Source organism: Podarcis bocagei (assembly GCF_964188305.1).
Source record: "Podarcis bocagei genome assembly, chromosome: 16".
Lineage (NCBI taxonomy): Eukaryota > Metazoa > Chordata > Lepidosauria > Squamata > Lacertidae > Podarcis > Podarcis bocagei.
Genome location: NC_138142.1, coordinates 7062103 through 7079861, shown reverse-complemented (window position 1 = coordinate 7079861; position 17759 = coordinate 7062103). Strand labels below are relative to the sequence as shown.

Here is a 17759-nt window from a genome sequence, read left to right as displayed (position 1 = left end):
GTACATTTAAGCCTTTCCCACCTGTGACCTTGTTTTGGACTGCAACTCCCACCAGCCCCAGGCACTGCATGGCCAGAGTCAGGGATGATGGGAGTTGTGGTCCAGGTTGGGGGAATCTGAGGCAACCAACAGCAGTGGCTTTCATGCTGTGGCTTCCCATCTCCAGCAATGAATGAGAAGATAAATGGCATTCATAGGTTATGAAAGGGAAGATGAACATGTTGCTCAAATTCTTATGGATGGGATGCAGGGTTTTTGCTGGCTACTTTTAAGGTGGCCCAGAGATGTTTGTGGGTACATTTCCTTGCATTCAAAATCCTCTTTTTGGTGGTCTGCTGGGGAACCTTTTCACACCTTCCTTTCTGGGCAAGCTTCCAAGGGCAGTGGGGAGCAGGGACAGAGGCAAAAGTGGGTGGAACAATGAATGCGATGTTACTTTTGCACAGGTTTTGTTTCCTCCATGGAGGGAAGAAAACAAAGAGGCATTATTAGAGTTCAAGGCTGTATTCCAGACAGGCAAAAGCCCTTAGGGTACAGAGCAGGGCCAGTGGAGTCTGTGGCCTGGGGAGGGGCTCAAGGACCAGATGGAGGGGGGCTTACAGGGCCACATTTGGCCCGTGGATCTGAGCTTTCCTTTCCCTGGTCTGCCCTCTGGAGTTCCTTGGGTGTCTGAATTCTCTGGAATCTGCACAACATCCAACATACAGGGAAAAGGCAGGATAGAATGTAGGTAGAGCCTTTCTCTTCCATGTTATTATTTTCCATTTTTAAATGTTTTAAAAATAGAAAAGGTGATCATTCAAAAATGCTTAAGTGAAAAGAGTTCTTTTGTCCACTTTTGCTGCATGTTGAAGGCTCAGCCGTCCTGTTTGAGAAAGGTTGGCTTGCGTTCACCCAGAGATCCCACAAAATGCAGTGAATCCTCATTTTGTTACAGCCTCCCCGGAAGACGGAGGACAGCATCCCTCAAAATGCCAATACTGATACTTGGTATTCGATAGACATCAGCTCGTACAAACTGCAGGGTAACCATTTTTCACTAATAGGGGATTTCAGGAGGCTTACGAGTGTAATAAATTGCAATGTAAGAGCATTTATTATTGTTTGGGGAGGTAACAAATCCTGCAAAAGGGACAATCAGGCTGATAAAGCAGGGAGGGGAAGCAGGGGAGAACTCAGACTTGAGGAGTCCAGATTAAAATTAATGCTGCCAATCCTCTCCTTTCCATTTCATTTGCTAAAGTTTCCGTTCTCTCCAGCGTGCCATTACAGACGCTGACAATTGTAGCGTGACAGCACTCACAATGTGCAGTGGGCTTCAGTTGTTAATGCCTTTTGCAATGTTACTGAAAAGAGGTGGCATGGATTTTCAAGGGCTCGGCCTGTATCAGGGATCCAGAACCTGGGGCCTTCCAGATGTTGTTGGACTCCCATCAGCTCTAGCTCCAGCATGGCCATTGCTCAGGCATAATAAGATGATGGTCCAACTGATGGACTACATGGAACTGGCAGAAATGACTGGCAGAATCCGAGATCAGGGAGAAGAGGTGGTGGAAGAAGACTGGAAGAAATTTAAAGACTACTTGCAGAAATACTGTATAATTAATGAATGTTAAAGGGATGTTGGATTGAAAATAAGCTGTATTGGTAAAAAGAATAACAAGAATATGTGAATACGGATTGACAATGGCTTAAAATATATAGTTACAATAGGTTAAGATATTGAGTAAAGATAAATGATAGAGGGTAAGGATTTGCTGAACTAACTATGTGAACTGGAATACAAAAAAGGGGTGTGTGAGGAGGTCAGGAAACAAGTAAATGAAATATAAGACATGAAAATATTGATTTCTTTTTAATTTTTTCTTACTTTTTATGTGTTTTGTCTTTGTATTTTTGTATTTCTTTTATTATTGTTATTGTTATTCTTTTTATTTCTTATTTTTAATTTTGTAACCTTTTATTGTCTGTAAAATTTCAATAAATATCATTTTTTTAAAAAAAAGATGATGGTCCAACATTTGGAAGAGTGCCAGCACATTCTCAGAGCAATCTAAATTAGTCTCATAAAACACATGCTTTTTAGCCTAGACCATATCTATTGTGGTCTGTGACCAAACATGACAACCAGTGCTGATTTGGAATTCACTGATATGCAAAATTAACCAAACTTTTTTAAGAATTAGAATCTGACATCAGAATCTCTCTGATGAGGCAGACATTGACATTGACATTGACATTGACACTGGAATCTCTCAAAGACTTCACATTTCAGTGCCAACCTCAACCAGTCCTACCTATTTTCTTTTAAATCCATCATGACAGCCATCAAAATGCTAAAATCTACCATCTAAAATGGAGACTATGACATGCAGGGGAGCAGATCAATGAAGAGTTCTCAGCAAGTTAAAGTGAAGGTTCCTATGAAAAGCAAAACCTTTTCAGAGTTGTAGGAAGCTGCCCAGTCAAGAGAGAAAGAAGAGGAGACAGAAGTAAAAAAAAATACAGTATGGACGTTGTCCAGGCCAAGTCACAATCTGACCAGGAAGGCTTTGAAGGCCTTCTAGGTCAAGCAAAACCCATGACCAGCTGATGTGGCAAAAGCCCTTTTGTTCTCATGAATGCTCTTCACGTTAGCAGAACTTCACAGGTCCATGGGTTCCAATTCAAGCTTCAGCAGCTCTCATGAAAGATATTCCAAATATTGCCATCTTAAATTTTTAAGTGCATTTCAAAGATGTCAGTGGGACAGTTTAGCATTTTTAGACTCTGGATTTCACAGGCTTACTGGGATGGGGAGGTCACTCTCGAAACAGACGGATGGCAGGGGGGTGTCGGAGGGGAAGCTCCCCTCCCACTCATTATTTCCAATGGAAATATTTCTAATCTGGCATTTTTTCAATCTCTCCCCCTGCATTTTCAAGGTTTTTTTTCTGAAATGGGAGCAGCCAACCAGCAAGACAGAGACAAAGTGTGTGGGGGTGTTATTTGTCTGATCTCTCCTGATTCCTGATTTGTCCCCCTCCCTCCCTGCATGGTTTCTGATGAACATGGCTGCTGCCAACCAGTAAAGCAGAAACAAGGAAATAAGGAAGTATTGATGTTCGGATAACTGAATATGCTGTGTTTATACTGAGGTTTGGGCATAATTCTTTACATGCATATGAGTGCATTTTTGCGTAGTGAGCTGGTGGAGAGGAGGACCTGCATGTACTAATATCACTGCAAACAAAGACTGTCTGATACTAAATACCTTTGTGCATCAAGAAACAGTCATAATTTAAATAACACTACACACCAATGAACAACAACAACAATCCAGATAATAAATGCTACTGAACAGGAACCAGCAAATACTGTCCAACACTAAAAAACTAGAAAAACCCCACACCATTGTACACCAGTGACCAAACAGTGTAACTGATTATTGTCAGGGAACTGCCATCGGAGCTAGAGGCAGAGGGAAGGCTCCAGAGGGATGCTGGAGAGGGTCCCAGTAGGGAGAGAGGCAGCCCATCTGCTGGGGAAGGAAATCAGCGTAACACCAGTGGAGAAGGGGGGCAGATGGGGGAATCGGAGAGGAGGCTCCAAGACTCCTCGCCGGAGACCAGCGGAGAGAGTACGGGTACTCCGTTGCCCACACCCTCCCTGCGCAGAAGACTTCCGCACAGGGAGAGTAGGAGGAGACTTGACGTCAAACAACTTTTATGCTGGAAAAGGTTCAAGAAACGCCCACTGACGGATTCTGCCAGCGACTGAGACAGTCACGATGCTGGAGGCTGTTCAGTCAGAAAGGGTTTAACCAGGTAACCTCGCCAGCAGTGGCAGCAACCTACGCACGAGCAACCCCTAAATCCATTACAATTATCATCAAATGTCAGATTCTGGGAATATTCAGCGAATATTCAGAGAATATTCCAATATTCCAAAAAGGAAGGTGCAGGTGAAAAAGTTGCTGGGGTCCCTTGAAGTACTATCCAGTTATTCCTCTGACAAGGTGTTTGTTTCAGAGAGCCAGAAGTCCAAATGCTACCTTTTGATGCTGTTTCAAAACCCTTAAACATTTCTTGCTGAGTGTTCCAGGAAGCAATCAAGCAGTAGGCTGCTGAGAAGCACCTTGATTCTGCCAAGCAGTAATTAATGAGGTCCTTAAGGGGTTTGTATGATGACAGCAGAAACAATAAACAAACAAACAAACAAACAAACAAACTAATGAGAAAGAACGCTTTATCATAATGGAAGGTAATGACTGAGGGCAGGATGATAAATTCGCTGGGAATTTTTTAAGCCTCAGCAACATAATGAGTTACCTCCAAGGATTTAACAAATAAATATTATGTTTTTAAGAAGGAAAAGAAAGAACCCTCAAAAGCTTTCCACTTTCACTTTGTTATCTGACACATGTTTTGCCTTGCTCGGCTCTTTGGTTTACAATTCATTATTTAGACAAATTCTCATCACCAAAGATGTTTGGTCATTATGTCATTATGAATATTTCCTTGTCATGACTCTCAACAGCTCAGCATCAGAAATTACTGTGGGAAGGAAGACTGGGAAGAGGGAATCAGAAGTGAAGAGGAAAGGATGTCAGGTGGGCTGGGTTCTTGTCTTCTGGGTGGTGGCACCCACTTTTTGGAATTCCCTCCCATTAAGTATTAGACAGGCTCCATCTCTGTTGTCTTGTTGGCAGCTGAAGACCTTCCTCTTTCAACAAGCCTTTTAATCAGAGATCTTTCCCTGTCTGCATCTGCACTTGAATTGTTTTAAAGATAGAATCATAGAATTGTAACATTGGAAGGGACCACAAGGGTCATCTAGTCCAATGCCCTGCAATGCTGGAATCTTTCATCCAACATGGGGCTCACACCCATGACCCCAAGATTAAGAGTCTCATGCTCTACTGACTGAACTGTCTTTTAAATAAGTTTTTATTATTTTATTGCTTGCGTTTTTGCTGCCCTGGGCTCAGTTGGAAGGAAAGTGGGATATAAGTGAAGTCAACCAACCAATCAGTATCCAGGACTTCCTCTGTAAGTGCAGAAAAATGATCCACCCTCCTAACTGGGAGGGTGTTCTTGCATGGTGATGATGTAATTGCCATCTATTAGTGAAGCCTTCCCTAAACTTCACTCTAGAGCTGGGTTCTTCAATCTTGGTTTTTCAGATGTTGCTTGACTTAAACTCCCACCAGCCCCAGCCAACACGGAGAATGGTCATGGTTGATGGGAGTTGTAATCCACCATCACTTGGGGATCGAACGTTGAAGAGCACTGCTCTAGATGTTGTTGGGGCTCCAGCTCCCAACAGCCCCAGCCAGCAGGGTCAACGGTCAGGGATGATGGGCATTGGAGTTCAGCGACGGCTTCAGGGCTTGGGGAAGGCTGAACCAGTGTACAAACCTCAGTGGCAGTCTCACTACTTGAAATTTTGTCTAATGCAGTGGATAGTATGTCAGGCTGAAATCCCTGCTTCAGGCATGAAGCTCACTGGGTGATCTTGGAACAGTTACTGTGAGCCTACCTCACAGGGTGGTTATGAAGCCAAAATGTGTGTGTGTGTGTGTGTGTGTGTGAGAGAGAGAGAGAGAGAGAGAGAGAGAGAGAGAGAGAGAGAGAGAGAAAGAGACCTTGGATGGTCTGGAAGGATGAGGTATAAATGCAATAAAAAAGCCACTTACTGGAAGCTGGGTGGAGGGGGCAAGTATAGTTTGAATGGTAACCTTCCCATTAGGTCTCAGCATCCTTGGATGTATCTCACATGCATGTCTGTCAGCAGCATCTTGGTCCTCAGACTCTGTAATGCCATGGAATGTGGTCCTTTCCACAATGCTACTAGAAAATTGTTTGAGGAAGGGCTCACTCTGCATAGCAAGTGATCCAAAAGAAAAACAGACTCTCCACTCCCAGGTTATGAAACTGCTCACCCCTTTCACAAATACTTTGAGAAAGGGTCTTCAGAACCATCAAAGTGATGCATCCCTCTGTTGCTAGGTTGTCACAACACAACACAACACAACACGAGGCATGGGTAGGAGACTGGACTGGGCTAGCCTTCTGTGGTCTCCAAAATCTCTGGCAATCCTCCTCCCTATGGCCCTTTCAGCTGGAGTCACCAGGAATTGAATGTAGAACCTTCTACATGCAAAACATGGACTCCACCACTCTGCTTGCCCACTCAGCTATGCTCCCTCCTTTCCTCTCCAACCACAAAATCTTTCGCAACCCATAGACATTGCCTTATTTTCACAACTGCCTGCTCTCTTCCTAGAAGTTGGAATAATTGTGCACATTCTGTGACATCGCTGAAGCTCAGACACTGATGGGGAGGAGTTGGCAAGTAGTCTTTTTTTAAAAAAGTGCTTATTACGTATATATGGTTTTGTCTTTTGTATTTCATACTGACACTCCAGCAAATGGCCTGTGTTCTTTCCATGGAGCCATGAGCTTGTCTTGACTGTCCTCCAGGAGGATTTTTGCAGCATTTCTTCTAAGCCACAGCTTGACAACCAAGAGGTAAAAATGATACTTAAGCCTCAGTATGTAGCGGAAAAGACAGTGATACCATAAGCCAGCCCAGTCAACAGAGCCCCCACGGGCAACTTTACAGCTGCTGTAGCAGCATGAGCAGTAGATGCTGGAGAAACTTCAGAATCGGCCAGAATCAAGATGAGCCAGGCTGTTCTCACCACAGATGCTGCTTGCTTGTGAGCGACATCACGGAGTGATGCTTTTCGATCCGGCGGCTGCCAAGTGCCGCAGCCACCATATGTGCCCACAGTTGCTGCCTTTGCCTGCCAGATCAGAAGGAAGGAGGATAAGGCGAGGGAGCCTTTCTCCCCAGGATGCAAGGAACAACAGTGACAGCTGAGATGTCTGAGCCAGTTTGCAACAGAAACAGGACTGGGAAGCTGGAGGCTGAAAAGGGGAGGGATTTTCAGGACTGCTGAGAGCTGCTACTGCTCCACACTGCTGCAAAGCAGCTTTCATCAGTGAGGTGTGATCAGTTTCCAGCTTAAGGGCCTAATAATAATAATAATAATAATAATAATAATAATAATAATAATAATAATATTTATACCCCTCCCATCTGGCTGGGTTTCCCCAGCCACTCTGGACGGTTTCCAACAAAGTGTTAAAATACAGTAGTCTGTTAAACATTAAAAGCTTCCCTAAAGAGGGCTGCCTTCAGATGTCTTCTAAAAGTCTGGTAGCTGTTCTCTTTGACATCTGGTGGGAGGGCGTTCCACAGGGCAAGTGCCACTACTGAGAAGGCCCTCTGCCTGTAACTTGGCTTCTCGCAGGGAGGGACTGCCAGAAGGCCCTCAGCGCTAGACCTCAGTGTCCGGGCAGAATGATGGGGGTGGAGACGCTCCTTCAGGTATACCGGACCTTCTGGGCAATGTTTTGAGGGGTGTATGCCAGTGATGAGTGAGGCCAGAGGCAAAAGTGAGCAGTAGGCTAGTTTTTACACACACTAACACAACAGTCTCCATCCTCCATCCAGGCAAGCAGGAAGCATTCAATGATACATTCCACCCTGGGAAAAGTGCTCAGGTTGCAATGCAAGGCCAGAGCAGGGCATGGCCTAGGGAGAGTTCCAAGGGCCAGAGAGAGAGGCATGGAGGGCCACATTCAGGCATTCAAAAAGAGTGTCCCCACCCACACCGAGATGCAGTCTGGTGCCGCCCATTCACCTTAATGAAAATCAACCCAATTCACTCTTCTCTTCTCAAAGCGGTATACTAATCTTCAAAACTCACACTTCTCCTAAATTTGCCACACAGTTCTTTAACCCAATGATTTGTAGAATAATGCTTATATTAGGGAAACGTGTACATAATAATGCATACATTGGTAAAAAATAATTCATAAAAATGCTTTCACACTAAGATACTCATGAATTTACATGAAGACTTAAAATAAATAAATCAGAAATCGCTACAGAAATGTAGGGAACTGAGTGGAAAAATGAGAAAATGAGAGAAAGCAAATTGACCGTCCACCTGTACTCAGAGTTTCACTATTTCATTCTACTGCATCAGCAGGTCTTCCACAGGCCCTACTCCGTTCTAAATTTCCAAAATCTAACTTTGAGGGGGAAACTTGGTACATAACACAGGGGACCTAAATTTTTTAATATAGAGTTGGCAGCACTTAGCTTGCCTGAATGCACAGAGCAATTCTGACTTCTTAGCAGATGGCTGCATCAAACTTTCCCTTTGACTCTATCTTTCTCCCTCTGTCTCACTCTCTCTGTGATTCCGAACAAGGATATTGCCAGGTAATCAGCTCGGCAGGAGATTAACGTTCAAATGAAGAAGAAATTTTTTAAAAGAGCCCGGCTGGAACTGCAAAGCTAAAGAGAAAGCAGGGAGCTTTCCTTTATCTAGTCATATCCTGCTAGCAAAGGCATTTTTTTTTTTAACCACTGGCACATTATACACCTGGATTTTATCAGTACGACACATTAGAGCTCCCGCCATGCCTTATCACCAGGCATGGCACAGAAACAGATGCACTCAGCACTAAGAAGGTGTTTCAAAGCACATTTTTAGTAGGTGTCCTCATACCAGGCTGCTGTCTGATTTTTATCCCTTCCTCTCTTTTTTTGGACCAAGTACTATAAATCACAATTGACTTTCACCAAGAGAAGGTTCCTGAGCTGCCCATTAACATCAAGTAGTCTGAACTGCCTTTCTTTCTGTAATCTAACTGGGACTGAGTCAAAACTATTCACAGTTATTCCACAAACTTTTCCTCCCATCAAAATCACCCCGACTTCTTTTTCAACCGCTCCCAGCTGCTGCCTAGAATTTTCTGTTTTGCCTGTTTGAACACAATGTCATCACTTGCTCTCACCTGACTTTGCTCTGTGATGTCACTGTGTAGTCAGAGCTGAACGGCTATGTAGTACTTGCAATGTCTTCCCAGTGCACTGACACATGGGCAGATGGAGTGGCCTAGCGTGGGTTGCCAGCACCCAGGGCAAGGCAAGCATTGCACCCCCTAATCTTGTGGACGTTGTATGGGGTGTCCCCTGGAGGCAACAGGTGGACTCTGCTGCACCCCTGCGATAACCGCTTTTCAGATGGGTCACCTGCCACCTGCTGGTTCTCTCGTTCACCCTTTCAGCTCTGCAAGCTCCCAGTAGGAGTGGCAACTTGTGCTCTCTGGCGGGCTTGGTGGTGTCGCAGGAGTGCTAGAGCCCCAGCTGCAGCAGGCATAGTAGGATGGTGCTGGAGATCAGGTAGAGACACAAAGCACATCCCTTCCCTGACCACCTCTCATTGGCTGTGCAGCGTGAGGGGCTCATGTGAGGTGGGCACTGGCGGGTTCTGGGCATGCCGGTGGCTCTCCTCTCCATGCTCCTGCTGCTGGGTGCATGTCTCGTCCAAGGACACATGCCAGGGGGGAAGCCCTGGAGAAGGACTGGCATGGGCTGGGAAAAAGTTTGGGCTCTAGGCAGGAATTCTACCCCCTCCAGCCCCAGCTGCAAAGCCAATGGTGCCTCAGAGCTGCTGCCTCCTGGCCACCAAGTGGGAGACAGGAGTCTCACAAGAGGTCTTGGCACCCACCCCGTGTCCCTGTGGGCCTCTTCAGGAGAGAGCAAGCAGCTTAGACAACCCATAAGTCCTCTTGCTCACTCATTGAAGGAGCAAACAGGAGAGAGCATGGCCGGGCATGGGGCTTTATCTGAACAGCAGTGCAACAGGTAGAGTTAGGGGAGGGGAGGGGAGGGGAGGGGAGGGAAGAGGTGGGAAACTTTGTCTTTTCTTCAGCACTTTTCTTCAGAACACGTTATCCATCCCTGTCATAAGGTAAAGGGTAAAGGGACCCCTAACCATTAGGTCCAGTTGTGGTCGACTCTGGGGTTGCGGTGCTCATCTCGCTTTATTGGTCATGGGAGTCAGCGTACAGCTTCCGGGTCATGTGGCCAGCATGACTAAGCTGCTTCTGGCGAATCAGAGCAGCGCACGGAAACGCTGTTTACCTTCCCACCAGAGCGGTACCTATTTATCTACTTGCACTTTGACATGCTTTCAAACTGCTAGGTTGGCAGGAGCAGGGACTGAGCAACGGGAGCTCACCCCATTGCGGGGATTCGAACCGCTGACCTTCTGATCGGCAAGCCCTAGGCACTGTGGTTTAACCCACAGCGCCACCCGCGTCCCTATCCCTAGGGATACCATAAAATGCAGACTGGATTCTGACTGGGGGAGAAATCAGAAAAAAGCCATATCTTAATCCTCTTTTTCTCAAATGTTTCTTTTTAAAACCTTATTTAATGTCAGGATAACATGGTGGTAGTGGGGAGCCACGTACCCTGAGCTGCTTGCGAGATAGGCAGAATAAAATAAATTATTAAATTGCAGTACTCACCGTGAAAGAAGCCTCAGAATAAATAAATGGCAATAAAAGTAAATTTTGAAAAGGGCTATGTCTGTCTACGTGAACTCTCTTACCATTGCCAATGGAACAATCCCGACAAGATCCTTCTGGCAAATGAAGATTTCAGAGAGGGCTGGGTCTGTTGTCCCCTTTCGAGGATATTCCACCTGCCAGGTGATAGGCTGTGTTCCGGAAAGACTGCTGAAGCTGGCTATTTCAAAGTTCAGCCGCACCACCTCGCTGAACATATTGTTATTATTTCTGGAATAATGGCAGGGGTGGGGGGTGGGTTTGAGAGAAGAAAAGCAAAAAAGGCATTCAATTAAATAGATTGGCAAACATTGTATGGCCAAGGGGAAAGTTGACATCAGGAATGAGGAACATTTTTCAGCCTAAGGATCACATTTCCTTCCATGCACCCTTGGAGGACCAGAGATGAAAGTGGGTGGAACAACACGTGCAAATCTGACCTTTGGACAGTAGAGTAGAGTAGCTTCGGCACACACACACATACAGTGGTACCTCAGGTTACATACGCTTCAGGTTACAGACACTTCAAGTTACAGACTCCGCTAACCCAGAAATAGTACCTCAGGTTAAGAACTTTGCTTCAGGATGGGAACAGAAATCACACGGCGGCGGCGCAGCAGCAGTGGGAGGCCCCATTAGGTAAAGTGGTGATTCAGGTTAAGAACAGTTTCAGGTTAAGAACGGACCTCCAGAACGAATTAAGTGCATAACCAGAGGTACCACTGTACTGCTCTTTATTCTCCATCCAGACAAGCAAGAGACATGATCAGAGTTGAAGGGCACATTCTAGCCAGTCAAAAGCTCTCAAAACAGAACCAGAGAGAAAGTATGTCTGGGGAGGGCCTGGGGCCTGAAGAGAGTCCTGAGGGTCAGATAGAGAAACTTAGACAGCCTCATTCGATGCCAGAACTTGTGATTCCACACCCTCTGCTTTAATAATCTGAACATTTGATTGGAATTCACAGGGGCTGGGATTGAAAACGGGGGCCATGTCTTTGAGAAAAGAGTAGCAAAATGATATGGCAAGTTCTTTGGTGGTGGGTGGCATACCCCCTTAACTTCCTTCTTTTTGCAAGCACCAACTCTCCCTCCCTATCAATTTGCATTAAATTAATAAATGTATTAGATATAAAATTAAAACTCTCAGAGAAAGTTAATCAAATCACCTTAACTATATGTAGGAATACAAATCATCATAAAATGTTAACAAACCCAAAGGTCATACGATAAAGAAGTAAAATGGTTGCATGTTATGTATAATAACAAACAAATAATTCAAATAGGTCTACTCTGAATAGAATTTAATTGGAATCAGTGAAAAGTGTCTTCCCCCAAAGCAGATCAGCCCATTTCACCTCAGTTCTGAGATGCTGCACCAAGCTCCTCACTGTGGCCAAAGTAGGAATATAGTCAGGACTAGACTTGCCAACATATATTTTTGTTTTGCTTTTTGCTTTTCTGTACCTTTAAAGGACCCTTGATCTCCAGACTCCGGTACACCATCCTGCTTATTTTTGGGTCCTAGAGCAACACACACACTACCTCAGGTACAAAGTGTAGCATTCCCACCCCAAAACTATGGAACACCATTATTGTGCTTCTCCTTCCTGTGGTTCCAAAGCTCTTGCAATACTCCCAGCAGATGAAAAGGGCCGCTTGCAATTCACTTGCCTTCAGCTATCATTGCCTTAGCTTATGGTTTGCTTTGCCTCCCTTTCTTCATCTCCTTTCATTTTGTTTTTAATTTGAGTTAACTGTTTCTTCTAAACTCTTTAGCGTGTACATAATAAAACACCTAAGTGGATTGCTCTAGAAATAAATCCCCTTTCAAATTCAGGTTCTCTCCCTCCTTCCCCCTTCCCATATCTTTGTTCTTTTGAAAAGTCAGATTTCTGCTTAGTATTCATCCGATGTGGAAGTCTCTCTCCGCAGACACTGAAAGCAAAACAGCATTTTCCTCCACAGGTGATAGCAACAGTTTAAGGGCTTTAAAGCTTCAGAGAGAGGCTATAGTTAAGTTAGACACCTCTTCAGGAATTCTCAGGGAAGGTATCTATTTTTTTCTCCAAAGTTTCAGTTTCTTAAAAGCGGGTAGCAATTATCAAACCGGGCCCCGGATTCACTTTGGATCATCCAGCAGTGGCAAATCTCCTTATGTTTTGTGTCTCTTTCACATATGCTCAATTCTTAGGTCTGTTCCAGCACATTCTGGCATTAAGCTACAATTAAGAAGAAGAAGAAACCCCCACAAAAGACTGCATTTAAACATATGCTTTAAATCAGGGTTGTGCATGCTCTATCGTGATCAGATTTGGGCTCCTAGACAGCCCAGGATGATCAGGAGCTAACCTGACTTGGATCTGGACCCTGAACTGATTTGGAGGACTTGCACAATCATGTGGTTGGAGGGTGGGAGAAGGAGAGGTACCTTTCCCAGGTATGTCTAATTAAGGTTTTGAACTTCATAGCTGGGTTGAAATTTCACAAAAGACATCTTCGACTCCAAGAAGACCACTCCACCATTCATTTCTTTCTTTTTCTGGTGTCTACAATTTCCTACTCACAGTGTCCCGGAATGATGGAAGCCCCAGTACATTGTGGGAAATGCAGAATGGGAGCCAGACGATCGATGCCGGAAACTGCTCTTATGGAAACTGGTTAACACCACTGGTGCTGCTCTATTTTGTATTATATTGGTATTTCATTGTAACCCACTCTAGTATGATGAAGGGGTGATTTATAAAAAGGAAGGAAGTTAATGAATGTTAGAATGATGCTGGTTTAGAAATTAAGTGGATTACAGTTGTAAGGATTAAGTTAAAAGAAAAGAAAGGTTAAAAATTAGATAAATTTAAGGGTGAGGATTTGCTGAATTAAAATTTGAAATTGGAATGCAGAAAGGGGAGGTATGAGGAGGTCGGAGAAGTAAGTTATAAGAAAATAAGGGTTTGAAATTATACTTGTTCTTTTTTGTTTGTGTTTGTTTGTATTGTTGTGTTTGTCTGTATAATTTGTGAAACTTTAATAAATATTTTATTAAAAAATATATATAAAAAGGAAGGAAGGAGCTGTCACATTGCCACTGTGAATGGTGAGCTCCACCCCAGAGAAACCTCTGGTGAATGTTACCTCCTCCTGGAAAGATTAAGTGAAAAGATCACCCCAATTTCTGCCCATTAATAGCACAGATAATATGGAGAAGGCAGTTGTACACAGATCTGCAGATTACCAAATTCTCCCCCGACCAAATTTTGTTGCAGCCTCCTGAGATTGTGCTCCCCCAAAGCCTTCTCATATCCTTCTCATGCTTCACCCCTGATAGAGAGGAATACCAGTGAAGTGATATGCTCCAAACACCACCAGCTAGGCCTAGTGTCATGTGGCCTCCAAATGCCTGCCCACTGATATATAGGGCCTTCAGGGACAAAATATTGCCAACCCTGGCTTATGTGATTATAAATCTGTCTTTAAGACACTGCCTTAGGACACTGTGTGTGTGTGTGTTCTTTTCTGATGTAACATGGTAACAAGGCAGTTACAGTTATAGCTGCATTGTAATTTCAGTGTTCTCCCTCTCTCCGTCTCTTGTTTTTAATTGCCAGTTTTATTACAGTAGTTATTTAAAAAAGAGTAAATTAACTAAGTCACAGCCATCTGAGTATGTCTTTCTGGTGGGACATAATTTATTTATGCCTTGCTCTGGCAGGGCTGAGATGCAAAGCTTGTGGAGACCTGAGGCCTGGTGACCACCATAATCAAGAAGCAGTTTTCAGATAGTAACACGGGGATGGGAAACCCCTTTTAGCCCAGCAGGGCAGATTGTTATTCCCCCCGTTTGACAGCTAGATGTAGTCATTCACCGGATGTCACAATGATGTCAGATGACATTTTTGCCTGCAGAGATCTTCAGAAGCCCCATCTCAAAGTGCTATTTTGTACACCACATTGAAAAGGGCTTTGAAGACACCACTCATCAGCTAGTTGGTGATACCTGCCAATACCCTTTAGGATGTGTTTGATGTTTACCTTCCTCACACCTTACATCATATTTGATGGCCTGAGAGGGTCAAATGGGGAAGCCTGGTGGACCTAATCAGGCACATGGGATGGAGGTTCCCCATTCCTGTAGTCAAAGCCTGGTTTACAGGTATTCAGAGTCAGGTTCTTCAGCACCCAGGAGAGCTCCCAAGGACAGCTGGTGTTGCCCTAATGAAGTCCAAAACTCATTATATGTCCAAACTGGGCCTGATAACTGCCAGATCTGCCTCATAGCTATTCTGGCATTCTATCTATTGTACTATGCTGCCTCTACAGAATCATGGTTGCAAATTTCAGACACCATCAGAAGCTTCCTGGATGAAGAAAAATAAGATTCCAGAATGAACTCTGCCTTCAGACAAATCAGCTGAAGTGCTGCAATTTCATTTTAGCCTAAACTCAGCTTGTGACGACTAGAGGATGCAAGCAATTTGTAAGAACCAGAGTTAACAGTCAAGGCAAGCTAAGTGAAGGGCTGGGGGCTGGGGAATTATAATTTTTTGGAGATAGCAACATTCAGCTTATGTTCCCACAGAGACAGGCAGAGGCAGTGGCAGCTGGCCTGTTGCTTCCCCTCAATTTTAAGACATTGTCTCTAGTTGTTAGCCTCCTCCTTGGCACTTGTAAGATGTAACCTCATTTGGCACTGCATGCTTGCATCTATTTGCTGTGGGATTTCCCCTCTCCCTCCTGCAGTTCCTTGGCTAGATCTTTGCCCCTCCTCATGATGGAATAATTTGAGATGACAAGGGGAAAACACATATATCTATATCTATCCATCTGTTGAAAGAAATTTATATCTACAGAGCATTCATGCACACGTCTCCTCAGAAGCAAGCCCTATCAAAAGGGAATCTTTTTCAGCCTGGGGGCCACATTCCCTACTGGACAACCTTTCAAGGGCCACAGGGCAGCGATGGATAGTGCCAAAGGCCAAAGTACATGGAACACCAAATGTAAATGTTACGTTTGTACAGTGGGCTAGTTTCAACTTTCACTCCTCTCTAACCTCCATCCAGACAAGCAAGGTGCATGATCAGAGTTCAAGGCCAGGCAAAAACACTTAAAGAGGATGAGAACAAGGACTGGTGAAGGATGTGACGTGCAAGGGGGGGGTGATCAGGGAGGGAGTGAACAGATGGAGAGGCTTGGAGGGCCACATGTAGCCCCTGGGTCTGAGATCCTCCACATCTACCCTACTGAGTTTAGTGGGGATTATTCAGCGGTGCAGTTCAGTAGCTCAAGGCTCAGAACTCAAAGTGGGAGCTTAGACCATTGAGATGACAATCACTTCAAAATGTGGCAAGGCAGTTATACTGCCTTTGCTTCCATCACCCCCACGCTCATTCTGCTGACTTTTCACTGGACCGCTCTTCCAAACACCTGCCCTGACGGCACCACGAGATTTAAACCCCGCAAAAATAGGGACATGGGTGGCTCTGTGGTCAGAAGGTCGGCGGTTCAAATCCCTGTGACGGGGTGAGCTCCCATTGTTCGGTCCCAGCTCCTGCTCACCTAGCAGTTCAAAAGCACATCAAGTGCAAGTAGATAAATAGGTACCACTCTGGTGGGAAGGTAAATGGCGTTTCCGTGCGCTGCTCTGGTTCGCCTGAAGCGGCTTAGTCATTCTGGCCACATGACCCAGAAGCTGTCTGCGGACAAACGCCAGCTCCCTTTGCCTATAGAGCGAGATGAATGCCGCAACCCTAGAGTCGTCCATGACTGGACCTAATAGTTAGGAGTACCTTTACCTTTAAATATGCATAGGATTGCAGTCATATGGCCTCAATGTTTAACCGATCAAACAGCTAAATTAATATCCAGAGGAATGCATCTAAAACATGAGACCTGCTGTCTACAGTCAGCCCTCTCCACCATTGATCCACTCTCTTCATTGTTGGGCCCAAATTCACTTAAGAGCTGTGCCTGAATTCCACTGGAGTCATGGACTTGGCTCATAAAGGGTTTGGTGAGTTACACAGAGAGAGCCCTACAGTTGCTGTTACAAGTTTCCCCATTCCAAAATTTGGATGCATCTGTGCATTGCCTTATAGTCACCCAGTGGAGGCTGGTTCATTGGGGAAAATGGGGAACCGCCCCACCAATGCTAGTCTGTGCTCTCCTCACCTCACCTGCCTTCTTACTTCCAAGCAGCCCAGAGGTGATCCTGGCTGTCAGCTTCCTCCTCTTTAGTTTCACTGTTGCCCTTGCACAATTCAGCAGAGAGGAGGATGGAGGCAAATCCAGCATTAATGGACTGTGCCTGCCATTGGCTTAGACACCATATACTGTTTGGGGGTCTCTGCTTTTGATCCCCACCAGTCCCAATGGACACCAGTCACCACTGCAGTCATCAAGTGATAAATACAGGGTGAGTCCTTTAAAAGGGGCCCCGTGGATACAGAGTACACATGTTCCATGGGGCCTCTTTTAAAAGACTCACCCTGTACATATGTATGAACTACTCCTACAGTTCAGACAAAAAGAAAAGATGCACAAAATGTTCACCGATCTTTAAAGGTTTCACAGGGTTTCAATTGATGGCTTTTGTCCACAGCACAAATGAAATGAAGGAAGCTTTCTCCCCCACCCACAACAGATAAATGGACATTGGTTTTGTGAATCCCTGGCACAGACAATTCTGTCTGACTGTCAAACACAGAAGAGCAAAACATCCTCAGTGTTTCAAGAAGACAAATGAAAGAGATACAATCCTAATGTGAAATGGTCTGTGAGAAATGTAGGAGCTGACTCAGATGATGTGGATGCTTTGCTGATAAAGTCTGACAAGGGGCAAAAACTTATTCCAAGTGATGCCTCAGAGCAGAGCAGGTCAGGTCAGGTGAACATGGCTCTCAATTAAATAACACCTACACCTGATGTGCTGGTGGTCCTGGTTTTCAGACCAATGCAATGGCGAGGAACAAGTGACCCTCCAGGATTTCAATTCTCCAGCCAGTGTGGATGATCCCTCCAGTCAAGGATGATCAGAGCTATAGTTCAACAGCAGCTCCTCACCCCTGCCCTGTGCACTTTGGGGCAGGATGATACATCAGAAGACATGGTAGCCCGCTGACCCAAATGGTGGTCCCTTTCTGTAACATGTAGTATAGAATTTACCTCATGGACTAATGAAAGGATGCTGAACCTGTGGCCCTCCAGATGTTAGTAGGTTCTAACTCCCACCACCCCACAGTCAAGGATGATTGGAACTGGAGTCCACAACATCTGGAGGACCACAGCTTCACCACCCCTGGCCTAAATCTCTTTTGCTGACTATTCCTCCTCTTCTGCCATTAGTGG

At 44.9% G+C, this 17759-nt stretch overlaps 1 protein-coding gene across 2 annotated transcripts in view; it reads right to left on the bottom strand.

The window, feature by feature from the left end:
• LOC308575780 (transmembrane protein 132C-like) overlaps nt 1–17759 on the bottom strand; it is a 300534-nt gene that overhangs the window by 77690 nt on the left and 205085 nt on the right. For both annotated transcript variants that reach the window (XM_081174740.1, XM_081174741.1), the window contains exon 4: nt 10463–10649. In XM_081174740.1, coding sequence (XP_081030866.1) covers nt 10463–10649 — 187 coding nt within the window. The remainder of the gene's footprint in view (nt 1–10462; nt 10650–17759) is intronic.